A 21,863-nucleotide genomic window follows, 5' to 3' on the forward strand; every position below is an offset into this window, starting at 1 on the left:
AATCCTATTTGCACATCATTGTCAGCAACAGAAAATAGCTGAATGCATTTATTAGGAATTAGGTCTTGGGAGGTGGACGGCAATTGATTTGGTTTTTTTTTGTAGATCTGAAGGAATGCTTTGGATCATTGTCCAGCCTGACAAGTCCACAGCAACCCAGTTTTAGCCTCCCAGTTAAAACTCTGAGGCAGCCAGATGTTGCTCAAAAATGTCTTGACCGAGAGGATGATGTTTCCCATGCCCTTCAGAAGAAAGAAAGCACAGCATCAGATGTTCACCATCATACTGGTGAACTTAGTTATTCGCTCGTTATAACCACTGTTAGCTTTTAGGTTAATAAACAATCATTTCTAAAACCAGTGCATTACAAGCATGTATAGTCACAGTAGGTTTAGGCCTACATTCTCAGTGCGAGGTGTGATTCCGAGTGCTCTGGTGATGCCATTTAGCAGTCTGCAGTTTACAGCAGAAAGTGGATATCTGTGGGCTGGGTGAGGCTGAAACAAATTACACAAATGCAACAAAACCTTTTCTGCAGTGCATACCACCCACCTCAAACCGCATCAATTGCCTCTATCCCCTATTAGCAGGCAAAGGACAAAAACCTTTTCACTGGCGTTCAAAAATGTCTCAATAGGCTGAATAGGATTTTTGCCAACATTCTGTAAAGGTTGTCCACCCACGACAGTTCTGCTATGAAAGACACATTTGTGGGTGGAGCATGGGTGGGTCAATTGCAGTTACATAGCAAAGCATCAGAAATGCCTCTCACACGTTTAAATAGACGCCATTAAGGCTGTTTTGTTACGGATCATACCATGGCTATCTGTCATTTGATACACCTAGGACTGGAACCCTCTTGAAACACGAAGCAGTGTTGCGAGGCATGTTTATCCTTGCCGAAGGACCCTCCACAGTGGAATGCTCTGGAGGTTGTGACAGGCGGCAGCTTGAATGTTAGTTTTAATAGTCAGTTACTGTGTGTTCATAGAATAAAGATCACCTGTGGTGTTCTTGAATCATGATCAACAACCTAGACACACGTTGTATTTCATGCAGGCAGGGATGGATAGGATAAGACACATTTTTTGTGTTGATACTGGTTTGTAAAGTAACTTTTAACTTTATAGATATTTAAAAAATAGATTCCCATTCATCCCCAATACAAACATTCAATTCTTAGAAGACAATTGCACATAAAGAAATCTGTACATACAAACATAAATACAGTATATTGTATAAATAGAGGTATTTTGAAATGTGAATTTATATATATGGAAATATCAAGTAAAGGAAAAGGTTGGTAAATCTTCCTGTAGAAGCAAACAGTGTGTTGTTGGGGGATTCAGGGAAGACATTTGTGAAAACCTGGCAGCAGGTTCATTTTCAGCTTTGGAAAAGCTCCACGACTGGATTATACAGCCCTTTTTTATTGACTTGACTTGGTGACTGGAATGCTGATTGCCGGATAACGTGAAAAGTTCCACAAAAAAAAAGAAGAATGTTTTGGCTGCTTGAATACAATCACTGTCTCCAATGTTTGTCCCTGTTTTCAAGTTTTGTCCAAGTTTAAGACATTGCAGGCCTATCCAAATCTAAATTTGGGCCAATATTTGACTGTCCGAGACTTCTTCTGTCCTGTGTTGACGGAGACTTTCAGGACAGGAGGCTTTGGAGGAGCCTTCTCCTCCTCTTTGTCCGTTATCGTGAAGCCTTGTTCAGATTTCTCATGCAGGTTCATCCTGGGCAGAAAATGTGTTGACACATGCTGGGATTTCACTCTCGGGCTAGAGCCCATTTTGGCCTTCCCCCTTTTGTTAAGCGCCACGAACCACTCTCTACCAGTCCGGCGGTTCCTGTGGGTCACTGAGGCGTATGTGTTGTAGCTGTTCTCTTGAAACCTCTCCCTGAACTTGCAGTCGTCGTTGAACCGCTCCTGTGAAATGGCACACACATCAGTTTAGGACCAACACACAGATCACTGTAATCAGAGTAACACTGACAGGCCGGTGCAGTCCTTTTCAGAAACATGCTTAAGGTCTTAAGGTCATGAAGGAACGGATGGTGAGTCATGTGGCACAAAGGGTCAGACTTTGGCATGTAACATCTAAAGAGAGAGTGAAAGCGGACTATCTGATGATCTTTACATGTGGTTCAGCTGGAGCACAGCTGTGATGAGAATGACGTTTACTTAGTATAAGGTTACTTCAGCTATTTTTTTCTCCTGTAGTTTCCTAATGAGATAATTACTTCTGTGCTTAGAAAAATAACAATCGGTCCAGTCCCATTTCGGGAATTCCCCCTGAATCTCTCGGTCATTTCATCATGTAATGTCAATGTTGACACATTATAAGTAACCAGTAATTACTGACAACAACTATATCATGAAAAACAACAAAAATAGAAAGGTTGTCTTACCACACATTACCAGGTACAGTGGCATGCTAAAGAGTAGAAAATGATCTGACCCCTAAAAGCCTTGTAGTTAAAGATAGCATTTTAAGAATTCTAAGCAAGAGTATCAGTCTTGTTTTGTATAAATGTACAGTAAAAACAAACTAAAGAAGTTACATGCAAAGAGATTTAGGCACCCAAAAAGATTTGAGCTCACAGCTAACTTTTAGCCCTAAGACCTTAATTGGCTTGTCAGGCCTATGGCTTCACAAGCTATGGCTCTTCAAACCTTGTCCCAACAATCAGCCGCTATTTGGCTCCTCTAAGCAACTGCTTAATCTAAATAACAGATGCCCATAAAGCAGGAGAAGGCAGTTCATGATGTAATAAAGAAATAGCTGTTAACAGGAACAGTGAGTTCAGGTTGAGGTCTGAACGACCAAGGAAACTCTCCAAGAGAACTGCTTGTAGAATTGCTTGAAAGACAAATTAAAGCCTATGTAGACTCAGCAGACTCTGGAGTGGTGGAGCACTGTTCTACTGTGCAGTGACACCTGCACAAACATGACCTTAATGGAAGAGTCATCGGAGGAAAACCTCTCCTGTGTCCGTCACACAAAAGACAGCAAGTTATGTACTTGTAGTTGTTTTAAATATACTCTATTTGTTTTATCCAATTATTTTGTGGACAGTGGAACGTCTGATTTCTGACTGTTCTGAGATCTTTGTGAATCCATTCCCAGACTCCTATGCATCTCCTATGGAAGCCTCAGAAAGCTTTTTGGCTTTCTTCAACAATCAAAAGCAAACAAATCTAGTCTAATTAAGGCTGCGTCTGATAAGTAAGAAACACTGCCTACTCAGACAGGATTCTGAGGCAGGAAGGCACCCAGTCATGACTGAATTAGTTACTCTTCTATTTCATTGGCCAAAAATGCTAAAAGCTAACAGCAACAGAGCTAAACGCTCATATCTAGCAGTGAGATGTCGATACCCTGGCAACGTCAGGATGTATTGGGATTTGGTCACATAGACCTTCATCACTACACTGCCATCTGAGACAGTGTGGCCAGCAAGGCATCTAGTCAGCTAGCCACCTCCAGTTTCAGAACAGACAAAGGGTTTGATGAGGTGTACCTTTTTTACATGACTGTATATGTTGGAACAATTTACTGAAACACAAACCCAATTCCATAGCCTGTTTTCATTTGTCCTTGTGAATGCAAACACTTGTTTGCTTTTCAAACCTATTGCATGCTTTAAAAAGTGCTTTAGTGATTATATGGGTAAAGGTAATGATTCTATAAAGATTCTATAAAAAATACAGTACTTTAAAAAACATTTGAAAATATGGCTCTGTATAGCACCAAAACATTTAACACCCAGGACTTTTTTCTGTCCTTTTCTCCCTCTGTATTATTTCCTTATCAATAATCAATTTTTGTGCACACTACTCAACAGAGACAGAAATGGAACAGACCACCGCATCACAACAAAGCCAGAACATGGTGGGCAAACACTCGGTAATTACCACACACACACATTGCCGGACGCCGCATTAGCAGCTGCTGGAGGCCGACCACTTTGTGGCCTGATTGAGTTAGCCCCTCATAAATCGAGCTAATGAAAAGCAGCGAGGAGATTAGGTTCGCGGAGTCACAGAAAGGAGCGTTGAGGGGTTGCCAGATAATTGCGAGTCTAACTTTTATCCGTGGCTGAGCTCAAAGTCATCAAAATGACTTTCCTATCAAAGACCGTCGGTGAGTGACGGGAGCAGGGTTGTCTTTGTGCAGGCTAGAAACCTCATTAGTCTATGGAATAGCTTTATCCACCCAGGGTAGAGCAAAGCAAGACAGATGCTCTGCCTGTTTTTTTTCTTTCGCCAACAATCTTTGCTTGTATGTGGGCAAGCTCGCCTTCTTGGCTAGGGTTTCACAAAGGTGGCCGTCGCCCTCGAACTTGCCGAGGCATCTTTTTGATGTCCGTGTTCATGAGTATACTGAACCATCTTAACAGGAGCTCAGCCACTGCTGAATGTATTCTGATGATGGTGAGGGAAAACCTGTTTGAGATGTATTATGAATAAGATGTGATGATATAATACATTGATGGTGCATGTTGAGGAGAGTGATCCCAGGGATTCTTTACATTACCCAGAAGTAAATTCTTTACATGCCATTTGCATTTTCTCTTTTTGTTTCACACGTATCTGGATATTTTAAAAGCTTAGTTTGTTCCATGTGTTTTGATCTCCCGTCTCCATGAAAAACGACTTTATCATAACCTACTGCTCTCAGTTTTTTTTAAAGGTGGGAATCACCTAAATTGCAGATATCTCAGTGACATATATGACTCGATCATCATTAATCAAAGTCACCTCTACAAAAACCTAGAAAAACCTCTCGGCCTGATCAGAACATATGGGTGTTTCATAGACAGTGGTGTAAGCAGGGCAACATGTACACGCCCCTGTAGATTTTTTATATGCAAAGCACTTTATAGACCAGAGCGTTTCCCGATAATAATTAATCTTAGTGATTTATGAAACAGCGAGGTCTCCAAAATGAAAACTTATGTTTAAGTAGTTCTTTGTTTGCCTCTGGATCTGTGCTGGAAAGGCACCGCCAGTCGAAATCTGATCTAACGGTTTACGACTTGCAAATCCTATAACATATCAAGCCTATTAATAGATAAAATTATAAATGAACATTTCACACGTCAGTCCAGATGCATTGCACACGATGAACGCACAAATTTAATTTTTCCCAAGACAAATTCGGTTAAAAGAAATTGCGAAAACCCAGTATACTCTTTTCAAACCTGGAGAAGTTGAACAAGCTTGTATCTATACATGGGCCGATCACTCGGTTACAAATATCAGAACCTCAGTGAACTCTCAGTAAAGATCTGTGAATCACAACCACAGTTCAAAGTAAAAAGCTAAAAAACACCATTTCTCTGTCTCAAGGCGGTGTGCGTTGCCATGGTAACAAACAACATTTTGTTTGCCAGTGATTCAACGCTGTTGGTCACGTACATTCGTTAGAATCTTAAGATCACGTCCACAGCGGTTTTAAGTAGGTCTGATGAGTGCATTTTGGTGTTTTTTGAGGAGTGTTATGATATTTCAGCTTTGTGTTTTCTATTTAAACTGAATGCTTCACTTAACATCCACATTTCGTTTCTACTAAATAATAATATATTGTCTATATGAATGTATCTCCAAAATGCTAACTTTACAGGAGAAGGCAAAAATGCTCTTAACTTTAATGGAAGTTAATGTAAAATAAGAGTATTTTAGAGCATTTTTATTAGTCTATTCTTCCAGAATGATTTGCACAGTGTACAGAACAGCTACAGGGTTCAAACCATGGTAAAAACTAAAAACAGACAAAAATGGAGATACATGTTTTTCACTGGACAGCAGCGATATCAACCTTTTAAACCTTTTTGTCTGGAGGAAATCAAAGGTTAAATCTATGTGGGCTATCAGATTATGGGAGCCACCATTAGAAGATCTGCTTAAGATTTGCTTAAACTCCTAAAAAAAGAGAAAGATGGTTCTTTATGGACCCAAGAGAGGTTCTACTATTGTATTGCTCAAAGGACCCTCTTCATCACCTTTATTTTTAAGACTAGAGCACAGAAGTCATGTGTCCTTCTGTAGCCTTCTTCATGCCTATTCCATAGGAACTCCAGGTCTAAGCTGGATGTCTTGCATCCATCTTGCATTGCATAAATGAATGGGATTCTAAACCAGCTACTCTCACAGTACTTTACTACTGCCGAGAAGCTTAACTAAGCTCATACTGAACGGCAACATGACCTCAGAGGTCTACGTGGGTCTATTTTTGGATATTATGCATTCTTGCAACGTTCCTAAGACTTTTCACATTAAACTTTGTGAGATATTCTTACTTCCTAGTGGGTTGGCGTGCTCATGCTAGCATTTAAGGGGCGTTTCTACGTTACTCTGTGGACAAAGATTTTCGGAAAAGCATATATATATATACAGGTGTTTAAGGTTTGCTATGTTTATGTGAGAGGCTGTTTAAGCTGACTGCTCGAAAGGTAATGCTGTGTTTTGTCCAAAAGAGCACAAAAATAGCTAATTAGAGGCTGGCTGAAGGTTGAAGGACACACACACACACACACACACACATTTTAAATGACTCATACTGATCACTGATATTCTTCATCTACAGTGATGTCTATCAAAGGGAGGATATGTTAGGCAGCAAGTAAACAGTCAGTTCTTGAATTTGTTGAAGGCAGGAAAAATGGGTAAGAGTAAGGATGCAAGAGACTTTGACAAGGGTCACATTACGATGGCTGGACGACAGTGTCAGAACACCTTCAAAACAGCAGGCAGGTCATGTGGGGTGTTCCCGGTATGCAGTGGTCAGTACCTACCAAACGTGGTCCAAAAAGGGACACCCAGTGAATCTGCATCAGGGTCATGGGCGCCCAAAGCTCGCTGATGCGATCCATGAAGGGCCCACCTCACAATATACATGGCTTAAAGGATCTGCTGCTAACATCCAGGTGCCAGAAACCACTGGACATTTTTAGAGGTCTTGTGGAGTCCATGTTTCACAAGCTTAGATATGTTGTTGCAGCCCAAAAAGCACATCCTCAATATTAGGCAGGTGGTCTTAATGTTATGACCCCTTTGGCTAAAAGCACAGCCTTTCCTTTCTTGTAGTTTTTTTTTTACCCCTAAAATGTTCCTGAGTCATCTTGTGTGCACAGCTAGTTTAAGATTTATGATGTTTAGGACAGAGGCTTCAGTTTCTGTCTCTTCAGGTAATTCATGATGGTTTTGAGGTCATCCTGTTTGAGGAGCCATCCTCTTTTTTTAGCTTAAGCTGTTGCCAGTTGGTTTAACATTTGCAGACAGAATTGCTGGTGTTTTGTAAAAAAACATTCCTGTTTCAACCAGTGCAAAATTGCCAATGCCACTGGTGGCAACACAAGCCCAAAGCATGATCAATCCATCTCCATGCTTCACAGCTGGCAGCTTAAATGGTAGAATCCCCCCCCAAGCTGAAAATTTTTTTTTTTTTGGAAATGCAGCTTAATTTATTCTAAGTATAGTTCTGTTTTGACTTGGACTTGATCAGTCCACAGCACTTGATCCCAAAACTCATCTGACTTCCCTAGATGTTCTGTAGCAAACACTTCTAATTTCAAATGTCAAACATACAAATCATTTCTAAAGGTTGCAGTAAAGGTTATGATTCTTCTATTTTTCTGTTTTTGCAAGCAACGCCGAACAGTAAAACAGTGCACCACCACTACTGATACAGCACAACTTATGAGCAGGTTCTTGGAAGTAACATGGGGGTTTTGACTCCCCTGTCTCACCAGGATATGAGCAGTTCTTATGAAGACCAAGTTTCCTTGGTCTTCCAGATCTCATTTTGACCTCTACAGTCCCCCTGTACGAAACTCATTTCGTGATAAAATTTTAAAATTGTAGAATCCCCAAGCTGAAAATGGTCTTTATCCAGCCTTCCCCTGCACTGTGGGCATCAACATCAAACAGTGATGTTTGAAAGTTTCTGAAACCTGTAGAGTTTTCCATATTTCTGCATAAAAAAGTGACCTAAGACATCATCATTAGTTTCATTTTAGAACAAATGAGGCAAATATTATTTATTGAGGACTATGTGAACCTTTGCTTTCACTATCTGGTGTGACCCCCCTTGTGCAGCAATAACTGCAACTAATCATTTCCAGAAACTATGAATTAGTCCTACTGTTGAACTGTTAAACGGCTTGGGTGAATTTTATCCCTTACTTCTGTCCAAAACAGTTTAAACTCTGTTATGTTGGTGGGTTTCCTCCCATGAACTGCTTCAGGTCTTCAGGTCCTTCCACAACATTTCTATTGGAGGACTTTAATATATTCGATTGAGGACTTAGCCAATCCAAAACATTAACTTTATTTGGAATGGTTAACTTCTCTGATCATTCTTTGGTAGAACGACTTGTGTGCTGAGGGTAGTTGTCTTGCTGCATGACCCACATTCTCTTGAGATTTAGCTCACAGACAGATGTCCTGACATTTTCATAAAGCCTTCTGGCTTGCAGACATGCAGCAATATCCCTGCATTGTTGTTTAGAGTTCTGATGGTGGACTTATGATCATTAACGTGAGCCAATGTAACACCTTGCCCTTGGCATGACCTTTGTTGAGGACTTGTTCCTTGTTGAGAGATTTGTATACAATCTGTCTGACTGTGGATTGGTGGAGTCCAAACTCTTTGTTTGTGCCATGATACATGTCCACAAACGTGTTGTAAAGATTAGGAAAAAGTCAGATCCCCATTCTTTCAGGGCACTTAATTACACCTGACTCTAATTTCACCTTCAAATGATCTGCTAAACCTATAGGTTTACATAGTTTTGCAACTCTGTAATAACTAGGATTAGTATCCTCAATAAATCAGTGGGTCTAATATTTTCTCATTTATTTGATTTGCTTTTTAGGACTTAAGATACCAATATCAGTCTTGAGTATTGTATAAAACTACTGATATTCCACTGTGTTTTTTAAACTACTCAAACACTCCTACCACACTGGAAGAAACACATAGCCAACAATACAACATCACCCTATGTGTGTGTGTGTGTGTGTAGTTACAGATCAGTTTTGATTTCTATGTATTCTTTTTTTTCTTTTATTCAGATCTCCAATCCAGCATTTTCTGATATACTAACTCTATCAGAATACTACATATGTCTCAGAGAAGGTCTGACACCCTTAATTTAGCAATACACAATAATCCCTGTATGACACCACAGCCTACCGATGTAAAAAAGCTTATGCTGAGTTATCTGCTCTGCTCTGGCTAGGAAATATTAAAAGAAGCAAAGAGAGGCCCTGTGCTAAAGCTCTAGCATGCAGTATGACTTTCTAATAAACAACACACTAAATGGTTCTGCATGTATAGACTAATAAATAGGAGTTTTGAGTTCCCATTCTCTAAAAATACAACTGGTGGGAAACTATATTGTGTGCCCAAGGATGGTCTTTGCCCAGTATGGAGCCTTGGGCCTACACCAGCCACTGAAATAATAATGCGTGTTTTGGTTTATTGAGGAGTGCAGCATAGCAGAAAATGATGCCATTATGATACTAACTAAACATGCCAGTCACAGCTTGACCCAACATAACTTCGTAGACGCACTTACGTTGGATTTTTTTGTTTTTGTTTTTTTTTACGTTGCCTACGTTGCCTCTGGCCATTACTGTGGGGGTTCCTGCTGAATATTCTGAAAGTGTGCTGACAGTTACAGAAACACAGTTTCATGAGGATCACTTGGTGGTTTGGATTTGAAATATCAATAGCAGTTGACACCTAAAAGCAGCAGACGTACTTGTTTGCCTCCTTAGGGCAATGCTGGTTCTTCAGACACCCCATGTCTCATGTAGGCCCTTTCCTTGGGGTGTCTCACATGTCTCTCATGCAGCACGAGCACAGGGTAACATGACATCTACAAAACATTTAGACATAAGCATGTATAAAGGAGGTAGTGACTTGTTGAAATAAGCTTTCAGAAATGTTTGCGTAGGTTTATGTCAAGGAAAAGCTTATGTTGGTGTTGTATAGTCGTAGTACTGCTACTCGTCAGCAGTGTTACCAAATGTGTGAACCTAGTGTGAACGCTAATTAATCAGTATTGCTCTTCTGTATAAATTCATAGACAGCATAAAAACTGGTGCATTAGGATAAGCGTACCTATTAAGCTCACCGAAATCTACGTTGCAACATTTTTAAAGCACAAGACATTGAAACCAGCAATGTCTTGATTAAGCGACGTTAAAATTAAATATCAAATTTTTAAAAATTAAATCTCATATAATAATATTTAAAACATATAACATTTTAAGCCCACCCCTTTTTTCCAAATAATTAATATATTTGTATTGCCCCTATCAGTCACAGGCCCTTAGAATCCTCCTAACTATCCTCCAGTTGGTCCCCCTGCTGTGGTATGGGATGGATGACTGTGGCATCACTGGAGGTCTCCCAATGATATAACCAACTGCGCCGCTCTGAACCCCTACAACACACTACAGAAACGGAAATTTGTAATATTTAAGGATTTTACAACACAGTGTTTTTTTGTTCAACTTTAGCAGATTCAACAGTTTGCTGCTACCAGATGTTGTAAATCTACACATAAAAATAGCACATTTACACACAAATTTGGTTTCCATCACATGCTTTGTAAAACAAACACAAAGCCAAAGCATTTAGTGTGAGACTGTTTGGGATGCAGTAAAACAAACACAATCAACACAGCAGCGACGTAGAGTTGGATGAAGGAGGAGACGAGAATCTCCAGTAGAAACAGAGTTTTGCCGCCTCTGACGGGAACAATAAAATAAAAAGAACCGAGTGTCTGGGTCAGCAGATTGTTCCGATTCACCGAAGCTAATGGTGAAGGTTTACAAAGCTACATACAGGAAATTACAGATGGAAATATGTCAGACTATTATCGATATGCAAAAAATGACTGTGATGGTGCTCTCTTGCAGGAAATGACATTATAACGTTTCCAAATCCAAAAATCAGTTGGATTGAAAAACAAAAATTGCAAAGACCGAGTCTAATTGACCAATAACTTGCAAATTTAAAGAATTGTCCTACCATACCTAAAATAATTGTCTTCAATTTGTACTAGAGAAAAGTCTTTAAACCACAATTGTTCGCAGCTCTGCTCTTATAATGATGCATTCCACTCTTTTAAGTAAATTGGTCAGAATATTAGAGAGATAATAAGAGATTTCTTCTTAAGAACTGATGGTAAATGAGGCTCAATGCTTTACACATTTTGATTTTTCATATTGCTTGTAATTTGCACGGAAAGTCAATGGAAATGTAGCAAGTCACCAGCATGGTAAGAATGCAGTCTGTTCCTCTCTCTCTCTCTCTCTCTCTCTTGCTCTCATTTCTCTATTGTTTGCTCTATAAATCCAGGTGACCCTTTAACCTCCGAAAAGATTATGTTTGTAATGGCTTGTGGGGCGGGTCACATGGCGCGATATACATCTGTCTTCCCCGCCATTATCTGGGCAATAAATTGCCCCTGTGAAAACATCTAAATATTAAATATGACAGACGGCGCAACAACATCAGACACCGAGTCATCCGATACCCCGTCGGCTGGGCCGGCTTGTCTGTGGAGCGCAGTGCTCCGGGGTTTAAGACCCAAGCTGACAGGGCTATTAAATAAGCCCATGCAACTGTAGCTGGGCTGAGGAAAATCAAACCTAATTCGATGCTGAGTGAGCCACTGCAGCTGCTCTAATTGCTGATGATGTCTGGAGCGGCTTAGAGGCTCATCTTCAGATTTATGTGTAGGGCTTTTTCTTTTCTGGGTTTTTTTCCCTCTTGGCCGGCATGCTCCGTCTCTTTTCAGCGGTCTCGCTAACTTTTAGACACACTCAGTGTTATGTAAACGTCAGGTGGGGTCAGGCGCTACAGTGGGCGAACAGGACAATATAGGAAATCTTTGTAATCTTAACTGAGAGTCACTTCGTTAAGATCGGGCTCTGATGTCATGCAAGACAGTGATGATTAAGACCCTATCGTGTTTCTGTAACACACTTCCTTTCTAGCAAGAGCGAGTTTTTCAAAAGGAACTGAAGCGCCTTGAAAAAACACCTCCTCTTGACCTCATACTATCTGTACCACATAAGGGTACGGTCGAAAAAGCGTGGCTAGGTGCAAATGCACCTTGCCTAGAGAAAAAATATATAATGCACAGGTTCCACTGTCTCATGCAACAATAATAGAGCATCCAGAGCGTATACAGCTCAGCTGGATACAAACAGAAGATCTAGGATTAGCCTCCCCCCAGATCCCCCCCTCCCAAATCCACTGGCCTGTTTTTTAAAAACATTGCCTCTGAAGATAATTACATCAGTAAGATTAAAGTAACCTTCTGTATATAAATGTAATACATTCCAGTGGTGTGATACATACAGTTGTGTGCAAATGTTTGGACACCCTTATTAAATATTTTGTCTAAGCGAGAATAAGCGAACAAATCCTTTACAGGACAAGAAATTACTATAAAAAACTCATAAAATAGAAAATAGAAAGAAAACTTTGAACATGCCCTAATTTTGTACGTGTTAAATGTTACATTTAGCATGTAAACTGTAATTTTGAAAACAGTGCAATAAAAGTATGGTTATTTATGGTTATTATTATGGTTCTGTAGAGGATCTGTCAATTTAAAATTAACAAGACATTTTTTGACCATGGGTGTTCACACTTTTGCATATGACTGTTGATGTATTTGGCAAACCCACTAGGAAAATGCACATACCTATTCAAAATCCACAATGATGGACTTTACTGTATTTTTTAAAAGAATGATGCTTGTATTACAGCAATACAGTTCACTACTGAGTTTTAGTTCAGCTCTGTTAACCATAAACTGGATGGTTAAAGGTGCTGTATACGATTTCAATCCAATACAATACACTTTGTCAAATTCAGTGAACATTTCCTCACAGTTCACTAGCTCTCCGGTCTGTTTGCACACTGGACAAAAAGTCAGCAAACACAGTACTGTTGCACTCAACATTCAACAAACAAGGAAAGAGGCAGGGGAGATTGTGTATCTGGTACTTGCTAGCTACATATTGAACTACATGCATTGTTGTCAAGGAGAGATGGCCATAAACAGCCAAAAAGGAAAAGATCTGACAAACAAAAGTGAAGAAAAAGTTCTAAGATCGTGAAAGTGAATATTGGTAAGGCATTTAAATCAGTGACTTGATGTTGAGAGAGACCTCTGAATATTATTCACTCTGTGTATTCAATAGTAAAATAAGCAATATTATGTAGTATGTCCCTGGTAGATATGTCCTATAAAGATAAAGAGAACTGTGTGACCTGTTTTCCTTTTGTATTAAACAGTAAAAAAAAATCATTTGATTTGCAAAAGACATTGCACATTCTGCGATGTGACCACTGCGCATGGTATATGATATAGTGCTTGTTGAAAGACATGAAAATTGATGAGGATGTTGCTCTATTTCTGCTAGATAGGTGGGTAACTTATTTTTGCCACCTAACAGAGATTCCTCAGTGTTGTTTTGTCCTGTTTGTAAATGTCTGTAGTACCTAATCCCAGCTGGTTAGCTTAGCAGCAGCGATTTTAACAACAGTTAGGTGCTAACACACAACCTAGCTAGCTCTGACCTAACACAAGCCCAGTGTTGTTATCTTGGCAATGCATGTGCAATAATTTGGGATGGGGAGCTTTCAAAGGAGCACTGAGAGGAGGGATGTGTTTGTTTTGCTGTTAGGGCTGGGCGATGATAAAAATTTTACATGATACATTTTCACGATACACAATATTAATTGTGATACACGCGATTGCAGAAAAAATGCACCAGATTCGTAAAAACTACTATTCAAAAACTGTCCCGTCCTGTATTTTAGTAAAACTTTGCTGTAATTACACTGTTTGTAATGAAACGTGCAGTTGATCAGTGTTCTTTAAGCACTGACTATACCCTTGATATGCTTAGAAAAGGCTTTAAAAAGGCTTATTGTGTGCCACGAAAACAAAATTTATCACAATACTATAAAATATTGTCATATTGCCCAACTCTAGTTCATATACATATCAACAGTCGTTCTGCAGAATCAATTTGGAAGCTGAGCTCTGCCAACTGACCACTGACACTGAAACTTCCAAGAGGACTGGAGGAAAATCACATGGTAATAAAGGACAGCAGTAGTCTGAAAAGTGACCCACAATTAGTCATCCAGCATCAAATCCATCTAAGATATCTCTGGGCTGACACCATGCATCCCAGCCTCAGCTATACAGATGTTGGTTCTTCATCTTTACAGCTGCCTGCTTCTGTTTGCTCACCATATTGATTTTTTCCCCCCTTCTCCTTTCTTGGTGAGATTATCAGCTGTCCCAGGCTCCGTTCTAATCTGCCTTTCCCATTAGCACATGCTAATAAGCTCTGACTTCTATCGGTCAGGCCCAGATCCCCCCAGATGCTTGTCGGCGAAGCAAGCGTGTGATGCGCCTCGCTACCGCTGAGCAAATCTTTGTCGTTCACAAACGAGATGAATTTGCAGAGACTTGCAGATATCAAACCTAGCCAAGATTCACCCCCTGCTCGAATGGGGACGAGGCAACTTTCATCGCGGAGGTGGCTGCTGCTGAGAAACTGATGTCCCCTGTCTGCAAGAGCTCTGCTGTGTCTTTGTGACTTCATGTAAAAGCAGATTGGGTGGAATTGGACTTACGGTAGCATGAAGCCATCCCCTCTTGTTCATGGCTAGAAAGCGGTTGCTGAAAACTCCTCGGATTCCTATGACTCCTTGAGACACGGCAAATAGTTCCAGCACACCTGCAAACAGACACAGTGCATTTTAGTGTGATAAGGAGCGGAGTAATGGAACTGTCCAATTGTTCGGCTGTCTCTTTCCTCCTCATACTTTTACAACTTAAATTGACTTTCACTGCAAATTACTGTCTGAACACACAGAGGTTAACACATTTATATTTTGTTGTTTTCTTTAAATTAAGTGCCCCGAAACACTGATTAACAGCTAGCTAATTAATGTGCTGTAGTTTTTCGTTAATTGTAGTTGGCTAGCTAGCATTAACTAGCTTTTGTTAGGGTTTTGGGATTAATACACTCTTGGCAAAAACTGTTCTATGATTGTGATTCATTAAAATAGCAAATATAAGGTGCTATATAGAACCTTTTTATGTTTTCCTTGAAGTAAAGTAGCATTTTAGCATTCAAATGTGTCTTTGAGTTGTCAAAGGTCCATATAGAACCCAGGCCTTTCTAAATAACTGTGTATTCCAATGCAGGGTTGACCCAATGTGCTGCCAGTGGAAAACAACTGGACCTGAGAAGTTTCTCATCACCTCACCCAATGAGAGAACAAACATATCTTATATTCACCAGTCAGCCATAACATTTAAAACCACCTGTCTAATTTTCAGTAGGTCCCCCTCGTTCAACCAAATTAGCTATGACCTGCCAAGGCATGGACTCCCCATTACATAGCCATTATTAACTGTTTTGGTGAGTGGAATTGCAACAGACAAACTAGTCTTTGTACAACATCAGAATCAATGATTCTTGGGTACTCATGAGCCTGTCCCTGCTTCACTGGTTGTCCTTTCTGTGACCACTTTTGGTAGGTGGCCACTGCATACTGGGAACACCCCTCAAGACCTGCCTGATGTTTTGAAAATTCTTTGACCCAGTCAGCTAGCCATCACAATTTGGCCCTGGTCAAAGTCGCTCAGATCCCTACACTTGCCCATTTATCCTTCTTCCACTCTATATAAATATTCTATTTGTAATTTAACTATAAATATGTTATATATCCTACTTCTCATCCTTTTTTGTATGTTGTCTTTTTGCTTCTCAGCCAACCGCAAACTCTGCACTTTGGCCTTCCCAAGACAAGAGGTTTTAGCTGGTCTAGCTTAACTTAGCAAAGCAAGCATTGGCTTGGCAGTCCCTCTTACCCCATCTTCACTCCCAAGTTGCACACAAAATCAGGCAGGGCCAGATTAAGATCTTCTGCCCGATCTTCACAAACTCTGCAAACATTACACTCTCCCTATCACACAACACCCATTCATTCATAATAATGTAGGAAATAAAGACCCTGCAGCAGTTCATTCGACATAAAATATCTACACTGAACTACTGTAATGATAAACAGCTTGCAGATGTGTATACACATAGGACAGTATTTGATTCTCACTGTAAACAAAATTAAAAAGTTTATGTTGGTGGGCCGACAGGAGTCTGTTGCTCTAAGTGTAAGCTAAACAGAACTTTCATTTGGTCACTTTTAATATTTGCCTGTGGCACATTTGTTAACTTGGCATGACACTGGTGACCCCTTCCCCCCTCCTGTGGTCAAATATGATACTTTTCAAATTACTGTAACAAAGTTTCTAATTACTATCAGGATTCATTTTAGAACATTAACTAAGATAACATTAGCTCAGCTAATGCCTGTCAAGATCAGCCTGGTGTGACTACAAAAGAGCATATGCTCAGTTGTCAAGGCCACTAATGTTACAAGGCACATTGACTTGAAAACCCCATTTCATTTGCCTGTGTTTTACATGTTAATGCTATTGTCCACCAGATTTACAGCTCACATTATGATCTTATAAGCTTATTGCACAAGAATAGATGGATTATTAGACCGACTAGTGCATAGTGTGGTCCAAAATAAAACGTTTTACAAGTTTTATATTTACTAGGGATGTAAAAATACATTGAATAGCATCACAGTGCATCGTCCTGTACCGTTGCACTGTTGCTAGCATATTAGCTTGCGGTTAGACTGTTAAAGTGGGACACTATAAAGCTAAGGATGTCCCAGTCCGATCCAGTGGATCAGGATCAGGTCCGGTACAGGGATGTTTTAAATGATCGAGTGTCTGCTATTTTAAGCCAGATCATTTTCTGATCCGTTTTTTTCCACTGTGTTCTAGCAGAGCACCTCTGAGATCCAACGAGTGCCATTGACGGACATTATTTACAGCCTGCAGCAGCGAAGAACTTTCTCAGAAGGTAAAAGAATAGTTTATAGCCTTAAATGAGGACCTGGTTTACAGTGGGTACATAAAAACCTAAATATCCATTAATATAGTTTAGTGCTTTGACATGGTTTGACACTAGAGAGGAGTAGGCTAATGCATGCAAGTTATAGAAAAACAACTACTGCATTTACAATGGGTATTTCAACAGAAAACAAGAGATATCTGTTCAGAGTATGTACCGCCACACATACACACATATATTTCACACAGGCAGTGATATATATACAGTGATATAACTGCAGTGTTACAAAGGAACTAGGAGCAGATTGGTCAGAGAGTCAGGCTACTAGTCAGAAGATACTAAACTCACTATAAAACAGTAATTTTAAGAAAATGATATTAAAAATAAAGGGATTTTACTGCAGTATTAATCAGCAGCTCATCTAATATAAACTGTGTGGCTGTATTATCAATACAAACACAAAGATCAGACTGTATCGGGCGACACTCAGCATTAATAGACTTGGATTTGACTAAAGGGCAAGAAACTGGACAGGACATCTCTATACAAAGCTCATCTTTTGTTTAAGATATTGAATTTATGATTTTATATTGCAAAATAATAATAATAATAATAATAATAACACTAACGTGAACTGCAGATGGCACATACCTATGTTCACATCTTGAGGATCTACTAATAACAATATTAGTAGATCATCAATACGTTTTCTATTAAAAACAGAATGACTTTAAAATGAGCTGCTTTTAACTGATTGGCTTACTTAAAATTAGCATTTAAAAGTATTATTTGATCCAGCATTTTTTTATGCCGTGGACATCGGCTTGATACCAATACTGACATGTCGTCTCTGATGGAAGCATTAGCCAATGAGCATAAAGCACAACTTCAGCAACTTCTTTTTTTATGCCGTCTAATCTGGAAAATGTATGGAATCGAGATGTCTCTGTGTTAAGTTGACAAATTTGTGAATCGTTGCACCTCTAATGCTAACACTTGAGCACATTTTTCCTTGAGCAACCTTTTAGTGCCCCTTTTTGTCACTCAGGTCACCCATATGGTAGACCTGGCCCTGACAGTAATGTAGTATCAGATGCAAAATATATTAGCTTGGGGCTTTCTAGCAGACATTCCACATGGAAAAGGAATCTGGCATCATTTTGTCTGCTCCAGCCTTTGTGAAAGTGAGTAACACTATCTCACTGTTTTGGATCTGCAAAGTCCAGGTCACAATGTTATGTGCTCAGTTTTATCAAGATACTTTGACCACATTCTCTGTTATATTCGAGGGGATTAGGCGTAGGCCTAAACAATTGATGTGACTGAGTGGACTGCCTGGGTCAGCTAGGTGTTTCGTAGTAGACAACTGATCCTCAGTGACCTCTTTGCGACTTGGTCGTAATTCGCAGTGACCTCTTCTGTGTTCATCGGATCCGCTGCACAGAGCGCAGGGCCCTCTGGACGGACTTAATACTATGGTATGTCTCCCAAACATAGAACCATTAACAACAATCTAGCGCATGGCATGCTATCGATGGCAGTCATTCCGGTTCTCTACCAAATCGCATTCTCAACTGAGCCGTTGCACCTGTTTACATGCCACCTCTTCCAATAAACAATCCGCTGCAGTCAGGAGCAGTAGCACAGTCTGCCAGTCCTGCACATCTCGACTCACTTTGGCAATGCCTAATGACCTTATCACCTGCTCCAAGCAGGCCACAAGCCTTACTGGCATTACTCATCTATTAAGATGGCTGTTAATACGAATGCTTTGTCTCGTGTTTTCATTCAGCAGCGGTGATGGCATCAGATCATACCCAATTTACTCTCCACAAAAAGCTGCTTGATCGATACTGTATAAATAGCAGAGCATATTGTAGCTCTGTGAATGATGATGCCATGTTTTGGGACTTGCCCACAGGCAAGGATCAATACCATCAACCAATCAATCAATCAATCAATTAATTAATTAATCAATCAGCCATGACATTAGCAGGAGAAAAACATTGCTAAACCCTATCTACAGTGATCTCTGTAAAGAGGTGGGATATATTAGGCAGCGAGTCAGAAGAGTCAGTTTCCAAATTGTGGTGGCCGGACAACTGAGTTAAAGCATCGCCAAAACGGCCGGCAGGTCTTGTGGGGTGTTTCCAGTATGCAGTGGTCAGTACCTACCCAAAAGTGCCACAAGTGGTCTGAGAAAGGATAACTGGTGAACCAGCAACAGGGTCATGGGCAACTAAGGCTCACTGATGTGGTCTATGGAGGTCCCACCTCAGCAGCAGATCCTTTCAGATGTGCTGAAAGTTCTAACGTCTTGGTGCCAGATATCACAGGACACCTCAACAGGTCTTGTGGAGTCCATGCCTTGACGGGCCAGATCTGTTGTGGTGGCACAAGAGGGACCTACTCAATATTAGGCAGGTGGTGTTAATGTTATGGCATTGATATTTCATTACATATGCGTAACATCAGTAGAGGAAGTAATGAATGTGTCTGGTTAACCGTTTTACAGTCTGGACACATTTCTTAATGTGTTTAAATAATAAATAAACTGCAGATAAATAATAAATAAACTGTAAAAAGTTTGCTTAGGTGCACAGTAGATATAGAAGAAGGTCAAATGTAACATGTTACCCTATGTAACACTTGTCTGTAAATTCTACCAGTAATTGGACAGATACTTGTGCAGTGCATACACTTAGAAAGCCAGGGTCAGAGCACAACCACTGAGCTCCCTGTTCCTTAAAAGTAACTTTTTTTATTAATAGTAAGTGTTTTTGCTCACTGAACTGTTTATTGTGGTCAGAAATGTCACTTCCATGTTATTTTAATCTCCGACTTGGTGTCTGCAAAAGCATTTAGAGCCATTCAGAAGCACGTAAACAACTCAGCAAGAGCTAGCCAAGCTAATGACAGGGGGCTAAATCCCCCTCTTAGCCTCATGTATGCATTCAAAACGCGTCATTTTTAATAAATACATTTAAAGAAAATATGTTTACCGTTCTTAGCTTTCCAGATTTTTTTATTTATTAAATTATTTGGCTGCTATATAATTATATGTATATATTATTATATATAATATGACTATAAAGTGACTATACATTATTTGTATAATTAATACATAAAAATAATGATATTTTTATGTATTAAAGTTAGAAAGCTTGTCTGGTTCAAACGACATAGAAAAATAGTAAATATTACGGCACTTTACATAAATTAAACAGACCGTTTAGCAACTGCTACAACTAGCCCCTCAGTCCGTTAGCTACAGCTAAACCCTGTGGAGCCAGTTGTGACATTAGCACTCCCTCCACCTTTAGCTGAATTACTCCTAAATATTAGACTGTGCTTTTTTTTTTTTTTTGCAGTAGAGGTGTGTAGCTGCTTGTTTTTTGTGTGAAAATAATGTCAATGCAACTAATTTATTTCTCAAAAAAAAAAAAAAAAAAAAAAAAAACGCCCAGGTGTTCCCTACTGTACCGTAGCGCCCGTGTGGGGCAGCAGGCTGTTTTGCAGGTATCTAGCTGAGGTGTTGGGAGTTTGCTGCTGTTTGTTCCAGCTGCTCTGAGAGCGACAGACACTGTTACTCACTCAAATGGTTGGGCTCGTGACTCCCGTTCACTCTTCCATTGGGGTGAATCTGAAGGTGGAAGCCAATCCCAACTCTGCAGTACAGCCGTCCAGTCCTGCGTCCAGACACGCGCGCCTCGTGCGCGGAAACGGTGACGCCGATCAGCTGAACAAAGACTACCACGAAGAGAGGAGCATGCATTCTTCCCCAAAGTGCTCTCTCTCTCTCTCTCTCTCTCTCTCTCTCTCACTCTCTCTCACCCTCTCTCTGCCTAGGCCACTTCTAGCATTTTGCGCTGTCCTCCGTGTGCGCTGCTCGCGCTCAGGGAGCACCGGCGGCTCTACCCGGGGGCTGCGGGAGCTGGAGCAGGTCTGCTGGCGCGCGGAGATATTTATATCACAAATGATCTCACTGCTTGCCTGATGCGTGCCTGAGTTGTGAAGGACGCTCGAGCACGCTCTATCTCCCTCTCTCTCTCTCTCTCTCTCTCTCTCTCTCTCTCTCTCTCTCTGTCTCTTTTACACACACATACACACACACATACATATACATGACTGGTGTGTGTGTGTGTGTGACCCTCCTGCACACGCGCTCCACAACATCGCCGTAAAAAAAAAAAACAAAAAAAAAAAACTTTGGGCAAGTCCAACAGCGGAGCGCGCGCTCATCCCCGCCAGTCCTTTTGCGCGTGAGCGCACCTTTACGCGCGAACGAGATCATAAGTTGAAATGGCGAGAGGGCGGAGGGACCCTCTGTGAGATGGGAGCCCAAAACTTTAGAGTTTTTAGACTCTACACACTTCGAGCTTCGAAGGCGCTCCAGACAAGACGAGGAGACCTCACAGGCGTGCAACGCAGGTGGCGCGCGCTCCCCGGTGGAGCCCCACGCATGCGCACGGGTCGCTTTCGAGGGGTCTTCATTTATTCATCAAGCTCCTTCCGCCTCGCGGGCTATCAGTCAGACCACTTCTATAATTTATTGGGAAACGCTCGGATTTGGGAGATCCGTTCAGTTTGTCTGTGGATTATACTTATTATATTAGTACGCGTGTGTGTGTGTGTGTGTGTGTGTGTGACAGTTAAGAGGTGAAGACAGTCACTCTGCAGTAAGCAAGTGTGTTTGCAAAATCTCTGGCTAGTTTAACAGTAAAGAGTAGAGGAAAGTCCAGTGCTGGAAGAGTGCAGTGCTCTGTCTCAGACGAGTTGTCAGATCTGTTCACAGTGGTGGTGAATGGAACCAGACCTCAGGACCAGGTTGCACCGGTTCTGCATATGTTGGTTCTCATGCTTG

General features: G+C 40.6%; 1 protein-coding gene across 1 annotated transcript; it reads right to left on the reverse strand.

The window, feature by feature from the left end:
- Positions 1-1,585: 1,585 nt before the first annotated feature.
- fgf5 (fibroblast growth factor 5) lies at positions 1,586-21,175 on the reverse strand. The gene is given in 6 exon segments (XM_072664725.1): positions 1,586-1,936; positions 14,697-14,800; positions 20,594-20,867; positions 20,869-20,922; positions 20,924-21,068; positions 21,102-21,175. Coding segments are annotated over 6 exon segments (1,002 nt in total).
- Between the last annotated feature and the right edge of the window lie 688 nt (positions 21,176-21,863).

Source organism: Salminus brasiliensis, chromosome 20, assembly GCF_030463535.1.
Source record: "Salminus brasiliensis chromosome 20, fSalBra1.hap2, whole genome shotgun sequence".
Taxonomy (NCBI): Eukaryota; Metazoa; Chordata; class Actinopteri; order Characiformes; family Bryconidae; genus Salminus; species Salminus brasiliensis.